General features: G+C 50.5%; 1 protein-coding gene across 1 annotated transcript; it reads left to right on the top strand.

Annotated features, from left to right (window-relative positions):
* The first annotated feature begins 674 nt into the window (after positions 1 to 674).
* Positions 675 to 14,965, top strand: LOC142814651 (uncharacterized). Its single transcript, XM_075893780.1, has 2 exons — positions 675 to 875; positions 6,339 to 14,965. Exon 2 carries the CDS (start codon positions 9,116 to 9,118, stop codon positions 9,824 to 9,826), a length of 711 nt encoding a protein of 236 aa, XP_075749895.1. The 5' UTR covers positions 675 to 875; positions 6,339 to 9,115; the 3' UTR covers positions 9,827 to 14,965.
* Positions 14,966 to 19,911: the final 4,946 nt, after the last annotated feature.

Below are 19,911 nucleotides of genomic sequence, written 5' to 3'. Positions count from 1 at the left end.
GCGCAGATTTGTTTCCTTCCGCATCCTATACCGCTGCATAAAAGATTCTCACAATGTGAAAAGTAGGTATTTTGATTCGTTTGAAGGAAAGTTACATTCAAAGCATGACAGATACTCAAAAAAGCGGTTTCATGCAATCGTAATAAGAAAACTCGAAGCAGAGGTGCTTCTTCTTTTGTGCAGCATACAATGTAAAAGTAAGATCAGATCCGGAAAAAGCGAAATGAGTGACGTGCGTCACTGCTTGCTCATTGTTCAATAAAAGAAGGTTTCATGAAGTATGACGTTGCCAACAAAAACAACAAACTGATGCATCTTAAATTAAAAAAAGCAAAGTGCTGCACATTTACCGTAGGACAGGAACATAGATTGAAATACGCGTTATTTTTTCATGAAAGCGAAATAGAAACTATTTTACAAAACGCTTTACATTCATCGGGATGTCGACACACCAGTGTAGTGTCATTTATGCTATTTGGATTAAAATTCCTGAATTCCAACTAATTCAGTAACCTGTGGCAGAAGAGCCTTTCGAATTTTCACTTTCGGTTTCTGCGCCGCCGGCGCCGCGACCGCCGACGAAAATTGGCCGCGCGCCGCCGCCGATGAAAAAACCGGCGTGCGCCGACAACGCCGCCGCCGCCGACTCTGGACGACCCCCACGCCGCCGCCGGTCGAAATCGCCTCGGCGCACACCTCTATTGCTTGCTAGTCGGGCGCCTCGCTGCTGGTTGGTTCTGCTTCGATTTTTCTCGTTTTTTGAGGTGTGCTTGCGCGCTGCGTTCGTGTTTTGTGTTCTGTCGGAGCTGCCTATTACGAAGATGAACTTTACTCGAGCGAGGACGTGTGGCGTTGCATTTTGGAACACTCGCCAGGTATGTACCACATTCCTGCTGTCGGCGCTTTGTCAACACCGAGAGCGTGATAACGATGCCATGCTACGTTTTTCGTTACACGTGGGCGATAAGTGAGGTTTTTTAACGTAGCGGACCTGTTTGTGTGTGTCATTTCATCAGGATGAAGGCGTTTTTTGTGGGAAGTCAAGCGTGGGCGAGCTTTTTCTTTCGATACAAGCATGCTTCGGTGTGTGAAGCACATGGCGCGTGCGCGCGCAGTGGGAATTTCGGTGGCGGATTTGTGAGGCGCCCGCCTCTGTCGACAGTGGTGTTGGCAGGGAGCCCTGCTTGCGATGGACCAATATTTTGGTTAAATAATTGTTGGGCGAAGACGGCGTTTGTTAGCTGTAAGCGTTGATTACGCCTAGAGCGCGTATGTTTGGATCTGGTAGCTTGTTTTTTTTTCTTTGCATGCCTGTTCATATTGTGTGCTACAGGAGTCAACAGGTTCATATGTTGTACGTTTCATATGTTGTACGTCCAAAACAGTTTGAAAAGAGTTTCATATGTTGTACGTCCTTTTTTTAAACTGCTGTAACCGAAATGGCTGCGGGTAGCCGAACGTATGCCGGTGTATGCATCCACGCTGGCTCGCATCTTTGAACTACCGTGTTAAGCGCGAGACAGATGTGCGATTTTCCGTGCGATGCGGCGTCGCATGCTGCGGCGTGCCGCATGCGACGTTTCGGGACACACGAGGGCGAAGGAGCTGGATGGATGGATATGGCTGTACCCTTTAGATCGGGCGGTGGATAGCGCCACCAAGCCGTAATACTTAATGAACCCAAAACTATATTTATTTTCTTTCCTTAAAAAGTGAGTTTGAGGATTTAAGCCCAAACTCCATAAGCGCGAAAATGCACGCGACAGCGACGAGCGACGCTATGAGCGACGAAACAGGGCGTTCGCGCGACGTGTCGCGTGCTCGTTTTCGCGCGATCGCTCGGTTCTCCAGATTTGGAAACCGTCGCTCATCGCCCGGAAGTGCTGGGCTCAAGCAGCCAATAGCGAAAAACCGGAAAAGACGAAGACTACATAGGTGCACGTGACCCTGCCCGAGTCACGTATGCGCAACAAGAAATAACGCAATGTTTATTACGCATGCGCATATAAAAAATGCTGCAAGGCAATAATAAACACTTTCCGTTCCATTACACAACAATATATCTTATTTTTAAATTGGAAACCGCTCGCTACGCGGTTTTCTTGGTGCGAGTTGACGGCCTCATGCCAGCAACAGTGGAATTCGCTCGCCGAAGCCGTCGCGTGAATGAGGTTTGCCTGCGCTAGCGACTGATCGCGCGACGCCGATCTACGTCGCGTCGCTCGTCGCTGTCGCGTGCATTTTCGCGCTTATGGAGTTTGGGCTTTAAGGTGACGTTTCCGAAACCCATTCGGCAGTTCCCCCAGCAACCCCTCATCTTTTATCCATGCCTGCAGTCTTTCCTTTATAATCTGCATCGCCAGCCTGTAGACCACTGATGTCACTGTTGTAGGACGGTAGTTGTTCATGTCAGCTTTGTCCCCCTTTCCTTTATAGATCATGCTCATCCTGCTAAGTTTCCATCCATCGGGAACTTCATCATCGATTATTATTTTGCTCACTGCCTCTCTCAAAGCCTGCTTAGACTTCGGACCTAATGTCTTTATCAGCCTAATTGGAATGCCATCTGGGCCTGTTGATGTACTACTAGGAACCCTTTTCTCAGCCCTTTCCCACTCTCGTTGTGAAAATGGAGCCATTGCACCACTTGATTCGTCCTTGTCTATTGTGGTGCATAAAGTACTTCTTTGTTGAAATTTTTCTGTCACCGTTGTTCTTATATATTCAATAGCTTCGTCCCCTTCTAGCCTGGCACCTTGGGCTGTAGTTATAAAACTCTGCTCTAGGCTCGTCTCATTTGTTAGGGAGTTTAGATGGTTCCGAAATTTCGCAGCTACCTTTCTATCTTTTTTATGTACTTCTGCCAGCCACTGAGCTCCCTTTCTTCTAATTTTTTCATTGATCAGAAGGGATGCAGCCCTTCTACAGCTTGGAAAGGTTTCCCATTTTCTTTCAACATCATCTGTTGGTTCACCCCGCTGCTTAGCATGTCTGTGTTCCCTAGAGGCTTCCTGACGTTTTGCTATGGCTCTCTTAACTTCCTCATCCCACCAACTTTTGGGTTTGTGTCTTCTTTTCCTGGGTGACTTGTTACGCCGGAAGCTATCAGCGGCAGACTCCGCCTCCGTGCGGCGCCTCGGCATGCAGGGTCGAACGACTTGGTATCCTTGTAATGAGGCTCAAGACAAACAACATTGCACAGCCACGCGTCGTTCCACAAAAAATAATTACTAAATCACATTCGTGAACGACAAGCACGTCGCAACAACGGTAACAGCTGATTATTCACGACTCCGACAAGTAGGCCTAGCATGGCGGGCGCCGGCCGTCGCCTACGCCGTTCACACGTGAGCTCGTCATCGAGCGCTTGTTTTTGACAACACTATCAAGCATTGCACTCGGTATGTAATGTGTTAGCATACATTATTACTTTATCGATGCCATCGATAGCAAAGGTGGAAGCGAAGTGAGCAGCGCAGAGACGCCGGTAGATGTGTTTACCTGCGAAATGACCTTGCATCGCTGCTCACGATCCCCGATCTCACTAGCGGTTTCAAAACGGGCGTTGTCTTGCAGAAAAGGCACACTTCAAGCATCACTTTACTCAATTCAGAATAATATCACGTCACCAGGGAAATGTACTCGATGTCAGCAAATCCACGCTCGCACCGCTCCATCGACTCGCCTGGAGCCTTAGAAAACGGGTGATGGGAGCGGCGACAGGGAGATGGGGCCACTAGCATCGTGACGCCACTTGTATGCTCGCGCTGTGATTGGCTGCTGCCATGCAGTGGTGCGACGCTGCAACGAAAATAGGGAGTTTTAGTGCTGGGTACGCATTCTCTTGGGGCCTTGCGGGCTTGGAAGCGCGCGGCGTTGCGTGCCCAACCCATACCCAACCGGAATGCCTTTTAGTTGGCGCCACGGTGGCACGCACGCAAACGCAAGCCGCACGAAGTTCACACGCGCTCGCAGAGCCATAGTGTCTTGTCGCGTAAGTATTATTTAAGTCTTTTATGATTTAAAATGTTAAATTAAACATACATAGTGATCAGGACACTTTTTTTATAGTGTACAGTAATCTGGTATACGCAAAAAAATGAAATACAAGGTTATTGTAATGACAGTGTCGACATCTTGTGACACTTTGTGCAACCACAGTCATGAACATGTTAGCTTACGCGCAATGTTTTTGAGGTGAAAATGAATAAAAAGGTTACTCATTTGTAGTATTGTCGCTGCACAGTTTTTGCACCAGATGTACAATGCACAATGTTTCTGCAATAACAAAGTTGTGCTTGTCTGTTTCACTATGGCCGCGCTAGATGGCGCCACCTATTTAGCTGGTCGGGGGCCGGCATATGCCTTTTAGTTTCTATGTTCCAGGCCATTCTAGCTTTGGAAATCTGGCTGAAACCGTGTAATCGCTATAAGTGCTCGCACTTTGGCTTATTTTAACTCGACGGCTAGAGTATCCGCAGTGTGGATACCGTGAGTTCTTGCGAAGGTGGACCGCGTGGACGCATGGCCCCATCGCCCCAGCAATCTTGCGACGCATCTGTTTGGGGTTTCGCGCATGCGCAATACCGCCGCCCCAACGTCCTTCGTACACAAGCCACTTGGGTACCCAGCACTAAAACTCCCCAATATCTGGCCGGTTCGATGCTCGCCGCACCGGCTATGCGGCGGTGCTACGCGATGATACGTCACGAAACGTCGCCACTCCGGCAGTCGCATCGCACGCCGAATCGCAGAGAAAATCGCCCGTCTGTCTCGCGCTTTACTCGAGTTCGCGTGCAGCATGCTGCCTCGTCTTAGGTACGGCTCGCAAGGCTTGCACGTATGTACGCTTAGGTGTTTATGCAGCCCGTTTAGTCAAATCTGAGCTTATGTTATACACCCGCAATATAGGTTGTCTTATGCGTTCGGAACCCCAAAATTTTGAGCCGTTCGTTAAACTTTAACTTTATTCTCGAAAAAAATTTTCATGGCTTATTGGGACCAAATAAGTGTAGCTTAACTGTGCGAGCCCTAATTCGATCAGTAGTTCATGCGGTAGAGCCCATTTTATTTTATCCAGCTTGTTTTCGCTATGCTTAGATTTCATTATTTTGTGGTGGTTTATTATATATTGTATTTGCCTCACCCAAACTTTGTGGTCAAACTTTGCTAAGCACTTTTACTTGTACGAACAGTAAGAATAGTTTAGACCACGACCTCCAATGGCATTTAATAACAGATTACAAGCTTATACCCGTCTGGTCAGAAACACACATGAAAACATTGAAAAACCACACACTGGCCACGAATAACAGCACAGTCTTTGCAACTTGTGAATAGGGCTCCTGCGTGGGGGCCAAATTGTCATGCTTTCAATTGGGGTCAGCATGTTGTTTTAATTGTCTTCACATCAGATGACAAGCTTAAGTAAATTCTATAGGCATGTGCTACAATTATAGAAGGAATCTGCAGTGTTTGGAGAAACGAATAAATTATTTAACGCTCAAAACTTACAATAATAATATACATCATAGTATGCATACATAAGGCATGCACGTGTTACTGTGAAAATGGAAAATTGGACAGTATGTTCATCTGACAATCATGAATATAGGCTGCATGTTCGGAAATCAGTCTCATCAAATGTTGATTGTGTATTGCTAAATCGTGACCAATGCCTTCCAGTATTCTTGTTACTGGAGATTGTTACAGAAGTGCATGCTTTATTGGGATGGTATTTAGCTCAAGATGCGTGTGTTGTATTAGCATTTCCACATTTTTCCCCATTATTTATTAGACAGCCTGCAGTGAGGGGTATGTTAGGGATGAGTGAGGGGCACTGCCTTTTTAGCCACCTGGAATCATTGAATTAATAGCCATAATTTAGAAGTTGACAATAATAATTTAGTGAAACCAATTTTCTATGTTATTGGCATAATCGTCCTAATGTAGGCAGCCAGAAGAAAGTTACATTAGTTGTGTTCATACTAAAATTTGTAATTTAATTTTATGTGTTACCTCCAATGGATACTTGATCAAAGCGCATACCCTCATGCACGCGCTGCCCTATTAATGAATTGGCATGTATTCGCACTATGCGAGAGCACTATTCAAGTATAGTTAGTGACACATCTGTTATGTGGAAAATACATATTCTTTCGTAAGGTTGCAGCTATGTTCGCCAAAAACATTCAGGATATTTTTGTTGTAACATGTCTGGTTTTCGTACATCCTACTCTTTTAAAACACAACATTCCAGATCATTCTAAATAGAGTTCCGAATTCTGCTTCGCTAACACACATCAGTAAATTGTTTTTTTTTTTTGTTTCTCTCGCAGCCTATACATCATCGTCGTAGGAAGAGAGTGTGGGAGACGTCTGGACTAGCCTATCATCAAGGCTGGCTCGTGGAAAATTTGGCTGCTGGTGCACATCCGCGGCGCATGGCTTCTGTTTCTTCTGAAAAGCGAGCTGCACAGAGCCACCTGGTAGCTGTATTCAAGGAGCACAAAGGTTCAAGGTGTTCAAAGTTAACCCTTTTGTTTTTCCTTAAAAGAGAAGTCAGCGCTGTAAGTTATGTATGTAAAAGCCACCTCTGCTGATAGCTATGTATCTAGGAGGATGCAATGTGAGACAATAATTATCACTGTCAGCGGTGCCATTAAGCTTTATCAATCAACTTAATAGTGACCGCAGCAGGAGATCATGTATGTGTTAAATATTTGAGCCAGTCACATTTCTACATATTATCACTTGTAAGAATTTTAGCATGCCTGTGCTCATATATCCTGCTGGAAATTTAGTTGCGGCTTGCATTATTATGTGTGCAGGACAGTGAGCACTAGCGCAGACTCTGATTTCATGCATTTAATCTGACCCTGGGTGGAAGGCATGGGCAAACATCAAAACGGTTACTCTTGCTATTCGCTGGCGATAGCAAGAACCGACTGCTCGTTCTGCTAGGGAGTGATATTTTGCTGAACCTCACTGCCTTGCATGCGTAATCATGAACAGCAAAATTAAACTTTCGAACGGATATCTAGGAGCATAAACATAATCAAAAAAGTTTTCCAAGTGGGACTGTGTAGAAACACGACTGCCTCCAACTTTTTAATGCAAACATACTGCTTATTTGGGTTATTAAAATTTCAATATTTTTGGATGATTGGGCAGATGACAGCGTTATTTTCTTACTTTGTGTCCACCTGCACACAATCTGCCAAGGTGTTTTTTCTGTTTTTAAGGCTAAAATTCAGTGTAACTAGGCAGCGCATTTATGAATGTGTCAGTGCTACTTACTGAGCTCTCTATTGGATATTTTGTTTTTTCCAAGATCTACTGAGTAAGTTGCCCGCCAGACTCGCATGTCATGTTAATTGACGCCTTATGTGCAATTGGCCATTTAAAAACACTTTTTGTGTTGTGTTAAAAAGTAGCACATTAATGATTTTATCTTCAGTGTAACCTTCACTGAATATTCTATTTTAATTTATTTTTGTTACCTTAGTTATTTCATTGCCTTTGGGAAGTTCTATTCATAAGGCAATCAAGTGTTTTCCTACTGTCGTACTTTATCATACCTAACTTTGCCAATACCAAACCATGTTGGATATTTTACAGTGATACATACTCATGTTTAACATTGGTAATGATAACTGATAGAAGGCATACTAGAATATTGTAACGTGAGTCCTTGGATGGGGGGGGGGGGGGGTTGAATGGTGAATTTTTTCGACTACATAGTAATATCTGCTTGCTTTATTTCATGTCAAGTGGAATGAGAATAATATTTACTGAGGTTAACGTGTTAAAACCGCGATATAATTATCAGGGACACTGGAGTGGAGGGTTTCAGATATTTTGACCACCTGGGGTTCTTTAAAATGCATCCACGTCTAAGCAGACAGGTGTCAAGCATTTCCTCCTTCATCGAAATTGCAGCCACCACAGCCACGATTCGGTTTGACTTTGCGGCCTTCAGTTCAGCAGTCAAGGGTTACTTGAAGGGTATATTAGTTGTGGGCTGGGGTCTTGCTTCCATGATGCATCTTAAGTACAGCAGTTTGGTGCCAACTACTCTAAGCCGAAAAGGACTAAATCGGGGTATGCCATTAGACCTTTGCGAGACCAACTGCGCTGCCACAGATTTTGAACCAATTTTGGACTAACTGCGGGAGCAACTGCCATGGTCTAATGGCGGGACCAACCGCCGCGGGGTAACTGCGGGAGCGTCTGTTAGCCAACCACATTTACCCCCTAAAGGGTTAACGGTTGGCCCGCTCACGTTACACCTCAAGGACTAAGTGTAGGATCAACTGTTGCTCCACCCCATTTAGCCCTGAAAGGTTTAACAGTTATTCTGCTCACTTTAGACTCCCAAGGACTAAATGTAGGATCAACTGTTGCTCCACGCCATTTAGCCCTGGAAGGTTTTACAGTTGGCCTGCTCATGTTAGACCACAAGTACTAAATACAGGAGTAACTGTTAGCCTCCTTCAGTTAATCTAGAGTGGTTTAAGTTGGTCAACAAGTTTAAGTTGGTCAGGAGCAATATTTAGCACCCTTCATTGGTCCCAGCTAGTGTAATGGATCATGGTTAGCTAGACCACAAGGAGAACCTCTTGCCTCTTTCAGTAGAAACGCTCGTGCATAATTATACCACTAGAAAATGCGTCTAAAGCAACATTTAGGCTTACAAAGTCTGTCGTCCCAATCAGTTCAAATATAACCCCACACAAAGGGGTTTTACCTCAACTGAATAAATACCAATTATTTATCCTGAAAATGATGTTGGCTAGTGAAAGAATTTCTGGCACTTTGTGATGCTCATTAGCATTTGGGGGGGAAGTGGTTCTTAAAATTGGAAAAGAAAAGAAAAGTGAACCCCGCAACTGTCTGCAGCTAAGTGCGACACCTCAGCAGTGGTTCACATGGGAAGGGGAATGGGGGATAATAGACTTGAGCGAAGAGAGGAAAGAGAAAGGAGAGAGCGAGCAAAGGAAGGGGGGGACGCACAGATCGTCTACCAAAATCACGGGGCGCGAATTCTCTAAATTCGCTCACGCAGTCCGCTTCCGTCTACAAAGTCGAGCAGTGCTGAAAGGGCACGCTTGATATGCGCGCGGCCACTGTTCGGGAGCAAGAGGTGCTCAGTTGTTGTCCGAGGCAGGCCGAGAGCTCCGTACGTTGCGAGCATCACCTGTCTGCTCGCGTCACCAGCCGGGCAATGAAGCAAAAGGTGGTCCAGAGTCTCCAGGTCGCCACAGTCCATGCAGTATGGACTGCCACGCCCGGAGTGCCGATGTTTTCGCTCGGCGGTGTAGTTGTCTCCGGTGCGGAGACGGAGAAGGAAACCGCGGTCTCGTCTTGGGAGTCCCTTGAGAGGGAGCCGCCGCGGCGGCTTTCCAGCTGCTACGCGAGGGTCGGGATGACGCTCGCGCACGTAGCGGGCGGTGAGGAGACTGCCGGCATCCGCGGAGCACACGAAGTTGGTGACGCCGGTGTCGGGGTCGTGCGCATCCCTCGCGGCACAGTCGGCCGCCTCGTTGCCGGGTATTCCGATGTGCGAAGGCACCCAGTGCAGCGAAAGGTCGCACCCCGTTTGCTGCACGGCGTGCAGCTTCCGGGCAACTCTCTGCGCAAGGAGGCTGCCGTCTTCCTCGCGCGAGATCGCGGCCAAGGCCGCCCGGGAGTCGCAGATGATGGCTGCAGCGCTCATGGGTGCCTGCTCACTGAGGAAATCGGCTGCCAAATTTATAGCGGCGAGTTCCGCCACAGTGGAGGAGGCGAGGGAGGGGAGGCGGCACTTGAGAACCGCGCCGACTGATGGCACAACGCAGGCGGCGGCCGCGGAGCCGTCGCGAAGCACTGACCCGTCGACGTAAACAAGCAGCCGTCCGTTCAGCTGTTCGTGAAGGAGGGCGGAGCACTCCTGCTGCATCGCTGCCAGCGGGGTGCGCGCCTTCGCTTTGATGCCGCCAATGGTCTTGGTGATCACCAGAGGGGTGTGGCGGTAGGGTGGGATAGCCAGCCAGCTGGGGTACTGCATGTCTGGCACAACCGTCAAGAGCTCACTCGCCCGCTGCCCCATGGATGAGTGAGGTAGAGCATATAGCCTGTTCACAAGGAGCTGCCCCTGCCTTGTGGTTTTCAGCCGCAGTACATGATTTAGTGTCCGCTGGGTCACCCGCAGGGAGATGGGAGTTTCCCCCGCTTCGGCGAGCGTGGGGCCCACCTGGGAGGTTTGGGGAAGTCCGTAGTACTCCCGCACGGCGTTGCGATGGTCCGCGTCCAAGGCAGCTAGCTGGCAAGCACTCAACGAAGCCACTGCTGCAGTGTAGATCACGCGTGCCGATGCGACTGCGTTGTAGACTCGCAGGGCAAGGGCAGGGGTGCAGCCGTGCCCTCGCGCGAGGAGACTGCGTGCGGCGCCGAGTACCTTGCGGTTGCTCGTCCGCAGATCGTTGACGGCCGGTCGCCAGCTGAGCCGGTGGTCTATGGTCACCCCCAAGTAGCGCACCTTCGTGCTCCACTCGATGGGGAGGCCCCGGAGTGAGAGCCGAGGCGTGGAGCGGCGTGTTGACGCTCGCGGGTGGACGAGCAGTGCCTCCGTCTTGGAGGCGGCGAGCGCCAGTCCAACCCCGTTCAGGAATGCGTCAACCGCGTCGATGGCCACCTGGAGGGACTCGAGAAGGGCTGCCCGGTGGCGACCGGGGCCGCAGGCAAACAGCGCAATGTCATCGGCGTAAATCGCCACATGCACTTCACACGCCGTGTTGCACGGGATGTAGTCGGGCAGCTTGGCAAGAGCCAGATTGAACAGAAAAGGGCTCAGTATGCTGCCCTGGGGTACGCCTGCGGTGACGGAGTGGGGACCGCTGATTGTGGAGCCAACACGAACGCGAAGAGTGCGGTCGCCCAGGAAGCTCTCCAGGTAGTCAAACATCCGCCCGCACACACCGAGGTCACGAAGTGCGTCCAAAATCGATGCGTGGGGCAAACAGTCAAACGCACTTCTCACGTCGAGCAGCACGAGGATGCCGTAATCGCCGCGGTACTTGGCCTCCTCGAGGGTGGCGATCACGTCGGCCAGTGAGTCGAACGTACAGCGCCTTGGGCGAAATCCGCTCTGTTCGGGAGGGAATGCGTTGGTTGCGGTGGCAATCCAGCGAAGGCGTCGCAATGCCATGGCTTCCATGACTTTCCCTGCGGCCGAGGTAAGTGACACTGGCCGGTAGGATGAAAGCTCCGTGGCCGGCTTCCGTGGCTTCAGGATGGGCACAACGAGCGCCTCTTTCCAGCCAGGAGGCACCTGACTTGTGCGCCACACTTCGTTGTAGGCCTCCAGCAACCGGGGCCGCGTGGAGGGGTCAATGTTGCGCAGCACCTGGTAGGTGAGGCCGTCCACTCCCGGGGCAGACCGCTTCGTGCGGTTGTTGAGCACTGCGGTCAGCTCGCTGAGAGTAAACTCCTCCGTGCACAATGCGCGGATCTCTAGCAGAATGCCCTCGGTGGGGAAGTACCGCTCGGGAGCGAAGAGCTCAGGCCTGTTGAGTGCAGGCACAGGTGGTAGTCCCTGTGGAGGCTGTGGGCAAGCAGGAGGGGCAAACTTGTCTGCCAGCAGCTCAGCCAATTCCTGCGTGGCGATCTTCATTGCAACAGCAACACAGAGAACCGGGCAGCGAGGCTCTCTGGTGCGAAGAACGGCAGCGAAAATGCGCCAGGCTTGGGCGTGGTTCTGAGGGTCATCTAGTGACGAGCAGAGGCTCCCCCAGCTCTGGTTGCGACGGTGTCTGGCGTGCCTGCGGCACACCGCGTCAATACGGTTATAGGCACGCCAATGTTCCGCCTTCTGCGAGCGCACCGCCACAATCTGCGCCCTGCGACGCGCGGCGCGAAGGTTGAGGAGGCTGATGTCTGGTGCGGGGGTGCCCGCAGGTACGGTGCAGTGGGTGGTAGCTGCGTCGTGACACTCGGCCAGCGCGGTGAAGAAGTCTGCAGAGACTGACACTCTAGCACACAGTTCTCTGAAGCGAGTCCACTTCACAACACTGTAGGTCCGAGTGTACCTGATGTAAGCTGAGGGGGGTGTGACCACGATGGGGTAGTGGTCGGAGCCCTGAGAGTCCGGTGCACGTTGCCACTCATATTTACACGTACCACCCACGAGAGTCAGGTCGATGGCACTGTCGGACACACCACGGCGCGCGAGAGTACAGCTACCCGTGTTTATAACGAGCAGTCCGGCCTTTTGCACGGCATCGAGAAGGTCGCGCCCACGGTGGTTCGTCACGCCACTGCCCCACGAGGTGTGGTGAGAGTTAAAGTCGCCACCGATGGCCGCGTCGCGATTTAGGCGGTCTGCGAGGCGGCACACGAATTGGGTGTCCCAGCGTGCCGAGTAGTTCGATGTGCGCACGTACACGCTAGCGACACTGGTGTCCGTGCTCCCGATGCGCACAGTCAGGGCGACGGCCTCGAGGGTGTCACAGAGAATGTCCTCGATGTCCACTGCAGCGTGAGGGAGGTCGGCGCGCACATAAACCGAAGCCCGCGACGTGCCGGGAGGATGCGAGGGAGTGCTGCACCGGACTGCGCTACACTCTTCAAGTTCGCACTGCGTGGTGCTGTGATAGCCGACAAAGCCAGGTAGGTTGAGTGTTCCGACGCGAGCGTAGGTTTCCTGCAGCAGCAAGACGTCGTACTCGCGTCGGAGGAGTTGGGTAGACAGCTCGGCGTGACGGCAGCGGAGGGAACGAACGTTCCATTGAAGAATCCGCGGCCGAAACACCTTGCCGCTAGCCATGTTGATTGAGGGCAGCGTGGGCGGCCAGGGCCGCGTTGCACAGCTCGAACACAGGGCCGGATTGCGGTATTGTCCCGATGAGGGCCTGCACGGCAGCGGCCAGGGCACTAATCACCATGTCCTTTTGCACCTCGCAGTCGGGGGCCGAGGGTTCGGCGGCCGGGGGCGAAACAACCGCGCTGTACGTCCGGCCCGGTTGCACTACCGAGGAAATACCAGTGCACGGTGCTCGAGCAGGCACGGCTTTTCCCTCGCTCTTAAGGTTCCTCTCGGCCTCACGACGAGAGAGGGGCGGGTCCGCAGAGGCCATGATTTCTAGCACCTTCCTCTCGTGTTGCCAGCGAGGGCATCGGGGCTCGGTGGCGGGATGTGGGCCGCTGCAGTGTAGGCACTTGGGGCCGGGTGCAACGCAGTCGGCGCGGGCGTGGTCGCCGCCACAGCGCGAACAGCGTGGGGAGCTGGTGCACGTCGCATGAGTGTGTCCGAAAGCGCCACAGCCAGCGCACTGGAGAGGGCGGCGACGACGACAACGTACAGGGCGGGTCTGCTTAAATAACGCCACCTCAGGTGGCGGTGCGTTACCCACAAATCGGAGAAGGACATTGCGTCCGGTACGGGCACAAGAGAGGATGGGAGCAGAGCTCTCTATGTTGTTTTTGAGGACCTCCTCGTCAAAAGCCGCGTCAACGCCGTGAAGTACGCCGGTACAGGTTCCTTTGTTGGCGGTCTTGGCGTTGACAGCCACATTCCCGATGCTTTCCACTGCCAGGAGAGCGGAGGTGTCAGCTCCGGGTGTGGTGTCAACCGCAACAACGTTGCCGCTGAAGTTAATGCGCACACGCTTCGTGCCGGGCACCTTCGAGAGCTGTGCTGCAATTGCGTCGCGGCTGAGGGAGAGGAAGTTGTTCTTCCTGCCCTTGGGGCGGTAGAGGATGGTGGCAGAGGTGCGGCGGGGCTCATTCGCGACCAGGTGTTCGATAATATCGAGTTGGTGCTGGCGGCGACCTGGTTTCTGGCGGGGCCCCTTTCCCTTGCTTGGGGGAGCTGCGCTGGCTGGCTGCCTACTGGAAGGGGCATTTGTAGCTGTTGATGCCTGGCACGGAAATCCGTTTTTCTGCTGATGCTTGCGTCGGGCCTCTTCATAATCTGCTTCGGTAGAGGCGTCCACCGTCAGTGGGCGCATGGGGCCGAAAGCAGAAGGAGGGTGTGGCGCGGTGCTAGCGGCAGAGTTCGGAGGAGCTGCGGCCGTAGCAGACGACGCGCCCGTGCTCTCCTTTGAGCGGGAGAGTGGAGGAGAGTGCTGTTGTTGTGGCGAGGAGGTGGGAGGTAAACAGACCACCCCATCAGACACCGGAGAGGCCGCTCTCTCTGGAGGACGGGTCGGACGGGTTGCGTGACCGGAAGAAGGTGGGGAAGGCTCGAGGAGGGTGGGATTTTCTGTGGCGGTCTGGGAGGCTCCCGCTTGCGCAAGAGACTCCAATGTTGCCTCGGTTGCCCTTCCAGTAGAGGTCATGCGCGTTCCTTCGCCTGGAAAAAGGGGAGAGACAGCACTACGTGCACACCCCTCTCCGAACAGGTATTCTTGACGCCCGGCGCGGCAGGCTTGCCCAGCCAGCAGGCAAGGGCAGAAAGTGGTTGCCGGCGGCGCAGAGTGAGCGCGCGCTCTATTGGGGGGAGCTGCAAACGACGCCTGTTGTGTTGCTCGTTGGCGGCCTGGTCCGTCAGCGCAGATTCCGGTTCTGAAAAGGGCCAGACCCTTTGGGGAGGGCGACAGGGACGGAGAGGAGGACGGAGGCGTGTTGTGCTCCCAAGAGGAGGATGATGTGGGCGAGGAGGAATCGGTACTGGCCTGTTCCTCGCTGTCTGCCGGTGTTGATGCGACCGATTCTTGGTAGTCCTGCAGCTCAGCCTTGCTTCCCTCTTGTAGTGTGGGTACAAGATGGAGTGGGGAAGGCTGTGGTACTAAGGAAATGGCGGCGGCGGCCTCCTCGGCTGCGGCCGTTAGCTTCGCGCTTTTCGTCGTGGCGGCCTTGATTGTTGGTGCCTGACGCCGGCGTGGTGGCAACAGTTTCCCGATCCTTCGTACATGGGGCCGAGAAGTTGGGGTGCTGGTAGATGAGTGCTTTTGAAGACGATTGGCAGCAGCCTTCAGTTTACGAGCCCGGGTAATCATCGGGGCCGCAGGCGATTGTTTGGGTGAGCTGGGGCGGCTCGTTGCGGTAGCATGCAGGCTCGCGCAGAGGGTGATCTCGTCAGGAGCGTCCTTAGAAGGGGTGTCCGTCATTACTGGTAGAGGCGATGGGCCGTACTAGGCGAGGTCATTACAGATTAAAAAAAAAAAAAAAAGAACTAAGGGGAGATGAGAGGGCTCTACATTTCCTCAATATCTTGATAGCCCTGAACAGGGCTTGAGACAAAAAATGGCTCAATAGGACAAGGGAGGGAAGAAAAAATTAAAAACGGCGCACGGGTGTGCGCAAAAGCTATCAAAATAAAAAACTGGGGGAGAAAAAAAAAATGGAAGCATGGAAGCGCCCGTAAGGTACGGCGCCTCACTAGACGCTCGCGTGCTCCTCCAGGAAAACCGGTCGGGGACCGACCGAAAAACACGTCTGCTCTCTTCGGCGGTCGAGACGAGACTCCCATTAGCATTTGCCAGTCTGCCATTGCGATAACTTTTCCAGTGTTTCCAGGACATTCTTCCTATTCAAGTAAAACGGAAAATCAAAATCAAGTGAAGCCTGTTGATCCACATTGCTAAACCGAACGGTATGGCATTGCCACTTTGAGGAGCAATTTGTGTTTGCCAAATGCCCTGAATCCTGCAGAACTTTGCTTTTACTCTGTGGAAGAGTGAACAAAATACGTGGTGGAAGTGGCCCAGAACTTAGTGCAGAAAGCCTGCCGTCACTCGCAGTTTAGAAAGACTCTTATTGAGCAGCTTTGCAAAGCACAACATAACCAAAGCACATGTTAACCAACCGATTGATCATTTTTATTGTTATAATACAACACTGTATTTAAAAAACATAAATGCGAGCGAAATTGTAATTTTTAAGGTGTCTGGCTGTCACTATACGAGTAAACCATAGAAAACATGAATTTTAAGGAAAAAAAAAACAGCAGGACAATGCTAATCAACATGGTGGAAGTAAACAGGATGGCATGTCACCTAGGGCTTATGATGAAAAAAAAAACACTCATCAACATATCATAAGTGATTAGTCAAACATCTAGTAGTTAAATGAACACAAGAATAAGTCGGGAAAATCCCACTTTTAACCACAAACAGCTCTTGAACAGGACTATGACGATTATGTGGCACGAGCAGTGCATAATCTAGCACAATAACAAAATGAATAGATACCACGTCATATGCCCGGAATAGACGTGGAATCAATGACGAGTAAGGTAAAAACACAGTATACTATACTGATGGGAGACTTTAATACAAAAGTAGGGAAGAAGCAGGCTGGAAACCAGGCAGTAGGAGATAATGGCATCGGTACTAGAAACGCCAGAGGAGAGCTACTAGTAGAATTCACAGAACGCAATAATTTACGGATCTTGAATACCTTCTACCGAAAATGAGGAAACCGCAAGTGAACACGGAGGAGCCCTAATGGCGCGAAAATAAGAATGAAACAGACTGTATAATGACTGCACGCCCAGGCATCGTGCAGGATGTGGAAGTGCTTGGCAAGGGACGATGCGGTGACCATAGAGTGGTACGGTCTCAAATTCGCTTAGACTTGAAGAAGGAATGACAGAAAATGATACGCAACAAGCCAATCAATGAGCTAGCACTGAGAGGGAAAGTACAGGAATTCAGTCTCGCTTCAGAACAGGTACTCAGCTCTTAGGAAACCAACCTTAGCGTAGATAGAATGAATGATAATCTGACGAGTATCATTACGGACTGTGCAGCGGAAGTTGGAGGCAGGGTAGCTAGACAGGACACTGGCAAGCTTTCCCGGGAAACGAAGAATCTCATTAAGAAGCGTCAAATCATGAAAGTTTCAAGAACAACAGACAAAATAGAACTGGCAGAACTTTCGAAAGTGAATAATAGGCGTAAGGTAAGATGGTATAACATGTAGAGAATCGAACACGTTCTGAAAAACAAAGGAAGCGTCAAAGCAGTGAAGTATGCACTAAGGGACAAAAAAGGCAAAATAACTACCAATATGGATAGGATAGTTGAAATAGCGGAGGAGTTTTGCAGAGATCTGTAGAGTAGCCGAGACAACCACGACCTTAAGGGGAGATGCTACTCGAAAAAGGTTTTTTTTTATTTCATAACCCAGCTCCTTGAAATTTTAGGTGTTAGTAAAGCTTGCAGTGCTGATTTCATAACTGCAATTATTTGTTTGATAGCTATAGTAGTTCCGGAGTTACTACAACTTTGATATCAAAATATAGTGTTTTTTGTGCACATAATAAAGCTTACTAAAAATTTTCACACAGAATTGCAAAATGGCTCATTCTGCTGCACTTGAGCAGTACAATACAGAAAAGTACCTCAAACAGAAAATTTATTTGCTACATTAAAAAAAAAAAAATTAAAAGTACTAAATGCATATTTTACATCTCTCTATCAGTGTATCAAGTTGTGTAACAAAAAATCTGTGATGTATAATGCAACCTAAAGTAGATACTTGTATTCTAGAGTGGCTGATTAAGCTCTGTGCAAAATTTCATCAAGATAGGACTATTTTATGCCTAAAAAAGATTGTGCACAAGATGAGAGAATTACCTCAAAATGGAAATCGAGAAAAATGCATTTGAAAGTTGTAAATATGTTTACTCATGATTACACAGTGCGATTTGCACAAAACTTGGTGATATCATAGAAGGGACACAGCTAGAGCACCTAAAATTGTCCTGCTCCATATGTGGATCCTTCTCGCCGCTTGAGAAGGGAGTCATCAAGGCGCGCTTTCTTTGCCACGTTCCGCCGATGGGCCCTTGCCTCGGCTGTTTCACACGCAGACATTCTTTCGATTCTCCTCTGGTCGCGGGATTGGCCCAGGGTGATCAGTTGATCCGGTGGGACTACACCAAGCTCCTCTAGCACGTGTTCAAAGCTTGAATGTCCTTTATTGAACCACAACACGGCCATAGCAGCTGCAGTTTCCACTGTTGTCCGGGAGGCAAACTTAGTCTTCGGACACAACAACCAGATTTTGCTGTTCAAAGATTCTGCAGCGTTTTGGGTCTTCCCTTGGATACAACGCACCAGCAACTTTTCATCTGTGAGCCGCTTGTAAATGGGAAGCACAGCCAATCCTTGAGCCTTGGTCAAGATTGGTGTGTGGTCGGGTGGGGCCTCCCCAAGCGCTTCAGCTCGCCTATGCTTGCACCAGGAAGTCGCCCCTTCTGGACAGTATCGGTGGCTGCCTGCTGTGTTGCTCGATGATGAATGGAAATATGAGGCCCAGATGGCACGATGCATTTTCAGAATATCACCTCTGTTGTTTGTGATTGCAATACGGTAATAGTTCTGCAGCTTCTGAATTGTGCCATCTGTCAGCTTTTCCCCTCGTGGAAGTCTTGTTGGCAGTTTCCGAAGTGCAGTGCCTAGACGCTTGGCCACATGGTTTGTGCATCCTCCTTGTCCACAACAGCTTCACCATATACCTTGGCCTCAGCGACAGCGGTATAAGCTTTGCTGTCCCCATCACTGAGGAACTTGGTGAAGCGCAATGGTGTTGTGTATGAGGATGTCCTGCCCCATATGCGCAAAGCTGCCTCAGTCTCCATGGCACGAGAGGAGCACTCTGTATTTTTTTCGCAGACAGGTGTGTGGAATGCTTGCCATATTTCTTCCTCATCACCCAAGTCCTGGTGCCGGCTACAGGCAAGGCAGTAATTCGATAGCACTTCAAAATCTAGGCACAAACCAGTGTCCACAGACACAGCAGTGCCGATGCCATTGTGGCTCTTGTGCCCTCTTTTTTGCCATGTGCCATCATACATGACAGCAACATCAGCCCCATCCACTTTCTCTTTAGTTATCATCCGCGCTTTCGCCAGGTTTTCTTGCACAGCTTTGGTAGCTGCAGCATGAACTTTTTTGCCGATTGCAATAAAAGTCTTATGATGCATAGGTATTGGCAGTCCAAGAATAGCGCAAAAACGCGACAGCTGTTCATGCCCAATGCCTATTGCACGCGCAGCCACAACTACCTTCACATTGACAGCGAAGCTGTCACGCGAGCTGCCGCTTCGGTAGCTCTAGTCATCACCGGCATCGGTGGGCTGTCTTTCCGGCAGAACACGCCGCGAACTATGCGCGGCAGAAACCACTGACTCAGGACACTCACTGTTATCACAGTGCAGCTCGAGGAACGAAGAGAGGCCCTTACGTTTACTTGCAGTGTCGCGAACGACGAGTCCAGCGGTGTGGCATGTTGGACAAACAGCACGGCTTACCATCGATGTCAGTGCGCCGATGTCACAAAATACTCCGCTCACAGAGCCACAAACACTCTTCGTTCTTTCGCTTTCGAACTGTTCAATCTTTTTTTCTGATGCGCTGATGAACTTGATCGCGGCGTCGATTTCGTCAAAGTTCCCGCAAGCCGCCGTATCCCCGCTGCCTTGATTAGGCCTAGTGGCCCGCGGCTCGCATTCTTCTACCGCTGCTTTGCGCTTCGGTTTACGTCGACGCCCTTGGTACTTGTTCTTGCTTGCAAACTTTCGTGCTCGGAAGTCTCGCTTCTTCGAGTTATCCATGGTGAACTCGGAAAAACGTAGAAACGCACGGCAAGTGCCGATCGTCGCAAGCGCTCAGCGAGCGAGGCCGATCAGATGTAGCCAATGGCGGCCTCGGTAGCGTACCATGTGACCGGTAGAGATGCGCGAAGCGGCTGCAGCTTGGCTGCAAACCGACTTGGAAACGACTGTTTTGTGAAATTCCTCACTAAAATACGAAACTAGGGGGACGCCTGTACACTAGAAGGAGCCTTGATCTACACCACCGAACAAACCCCGATGGCGGACGTCATCGTGTTGCCGAGTGGCGGATTTTCAAAAATAGCCGTCGGATGCGTGAATTCGCGACTTCGGCAGCTACCTTCACTAGCGCAGATCGACTTTTTACC

This window comes from Rhipicephalus microplus, chromosome 4, assembly GCF_043290135.1.
Source record: "Rhipicephalus microplus isolate Deutch F79 chromosome 4, USDA_Rmic, whole genome shotgun sequence".
Taxonomy (NCBI): domain Eukaryota; kingdom Metazoa; phylum Arthropoda; class Arachnida; order Ixodida; family Ixodidae; genus Rhipicephalus; species Rhipicephalus microplus.
Note: the sequence above shows the minus strand (reverse complement) of the source record. Positions and strands in the feature narration are given on the sequence as shown.

What these genes read in the sequence shown, in the direction of transcription:
- LOC142814651 (XM_075893780.1), top strand. Translation starts at nt 9,116, where the DNA reads ATGCGCGCGGCCACTGTTCGGGAGCAAGAGGTGCTCAGTTGTTGTCCG.